The following is a 1,003-nucleotide window of genomic DNA, read 5'->3' as shown; positions in this document are numbered from 1 at the left end:
CACGCCATGATGGCACCACATCATGGCAACACTATGCCATGATACCACCACGCCATGATAACACCATGCTGTGATGCCACCATGCCATAATGGCATCACACCATGGTGCCACCACGCCATGATAACACCATGCCATGATGCCACCACACCATAATAGCATCACACCATGATGCCACCACGCCAGGATAATACCATGCTGTGACGCCACCACAACAGGGTCCCACCACGCCATGATACCACCACGTCATGATGCCACCACACCATAATGGCATCACACCATGATGCCACCATGCCATAACACCACGCTGTGATGCCACCACGCCATCATAACACCATGCTATTATGCTACCATGCCATAATGGCACCACAGCATGATGCCACCACGCCAGGATAACACCATGCTGTGATGCCACCATGACATGGTCCCACCATGCCATGATACCCCACATCATAATGCCACCACACCATAATGGCATCACACCATGATGCCACCATGCCACGATGCCACCACACCATGATAACACCATGCTGTGATGCCACCACGCCATAATGGCATCACACCATGATGCCACCATGCCATGATGCCACCATGCCATGATGCCACCACACCATGATAACACCATGCTGTGATGCCACCACGCCATGATGCCACCACGCCATAATGGCACCACACCATGATGCCACCACGCCATGATAACACCATGCCGTGATGCCACCGCAACATGGTGCCACCGTGCCGTGATACCACCATGCCATGCTACCACCACGCCATGATGCCACCACACCACCATGCCACCCTACCACCAACCTCCACCCTTTTGTCACCCTCCCCAGTCTTCGTGACGTTGACCTGCGCTTTCCGCTATGGCCGTGAGGACCTGGACGTGCTGGGGCTGACCTTCCGCAAGGACCTCTTCGTGGCCAACGCCCAGGCCTTCCCCCCGGTCCCCGAGGAGAAGAAGCCCCTGACGCGGCTGCAGGAGCGGCTGATCAAGAAGCTGGG

The 1,003-nt window shown here is 56.2% G+C and overlaps 1 protein-coding gene across 1 annotated transcript in view; it reads left to right on the top strand.

Moving 5' to 3' along the window:
* Window positions 1-722: 722 nt before the first annotated feature.
* ARRB1 (arrestin, beta 1) overlaps window positions 723-1,003 on the top strand; it is a 13,589-nt gene continuing 13,308 nt past the window's right edge. Inside the window, exon 1 of the mRNA XM_009891023.1 lies at window positions 723-1,003. This exon is cut by the window's right edge and continues 20 nt beyond it. Coding sequence (XP_009889325.1) covers window positions 723-1,003 — 281 coding nt within the window.

Source organism: Charadrius vociferus, unplaced genomic scaffold, assembly GCF_000708025.1.
Source record: "Charadrius vociferus isolate BGI_N301 unplaced genomic scaffold, ASM70802v2 scaffold407, whole genome shotgun sequence".
Lineage (NCBI taxonomy): Eukaryota > Metazoa > Chordata > Aves > Charadriiformes > Charadriidae > Charadrius > Charadrius vociferus.
This window is presented reverse-complemented; position numbering and strand designations above follow the sequence as displayed.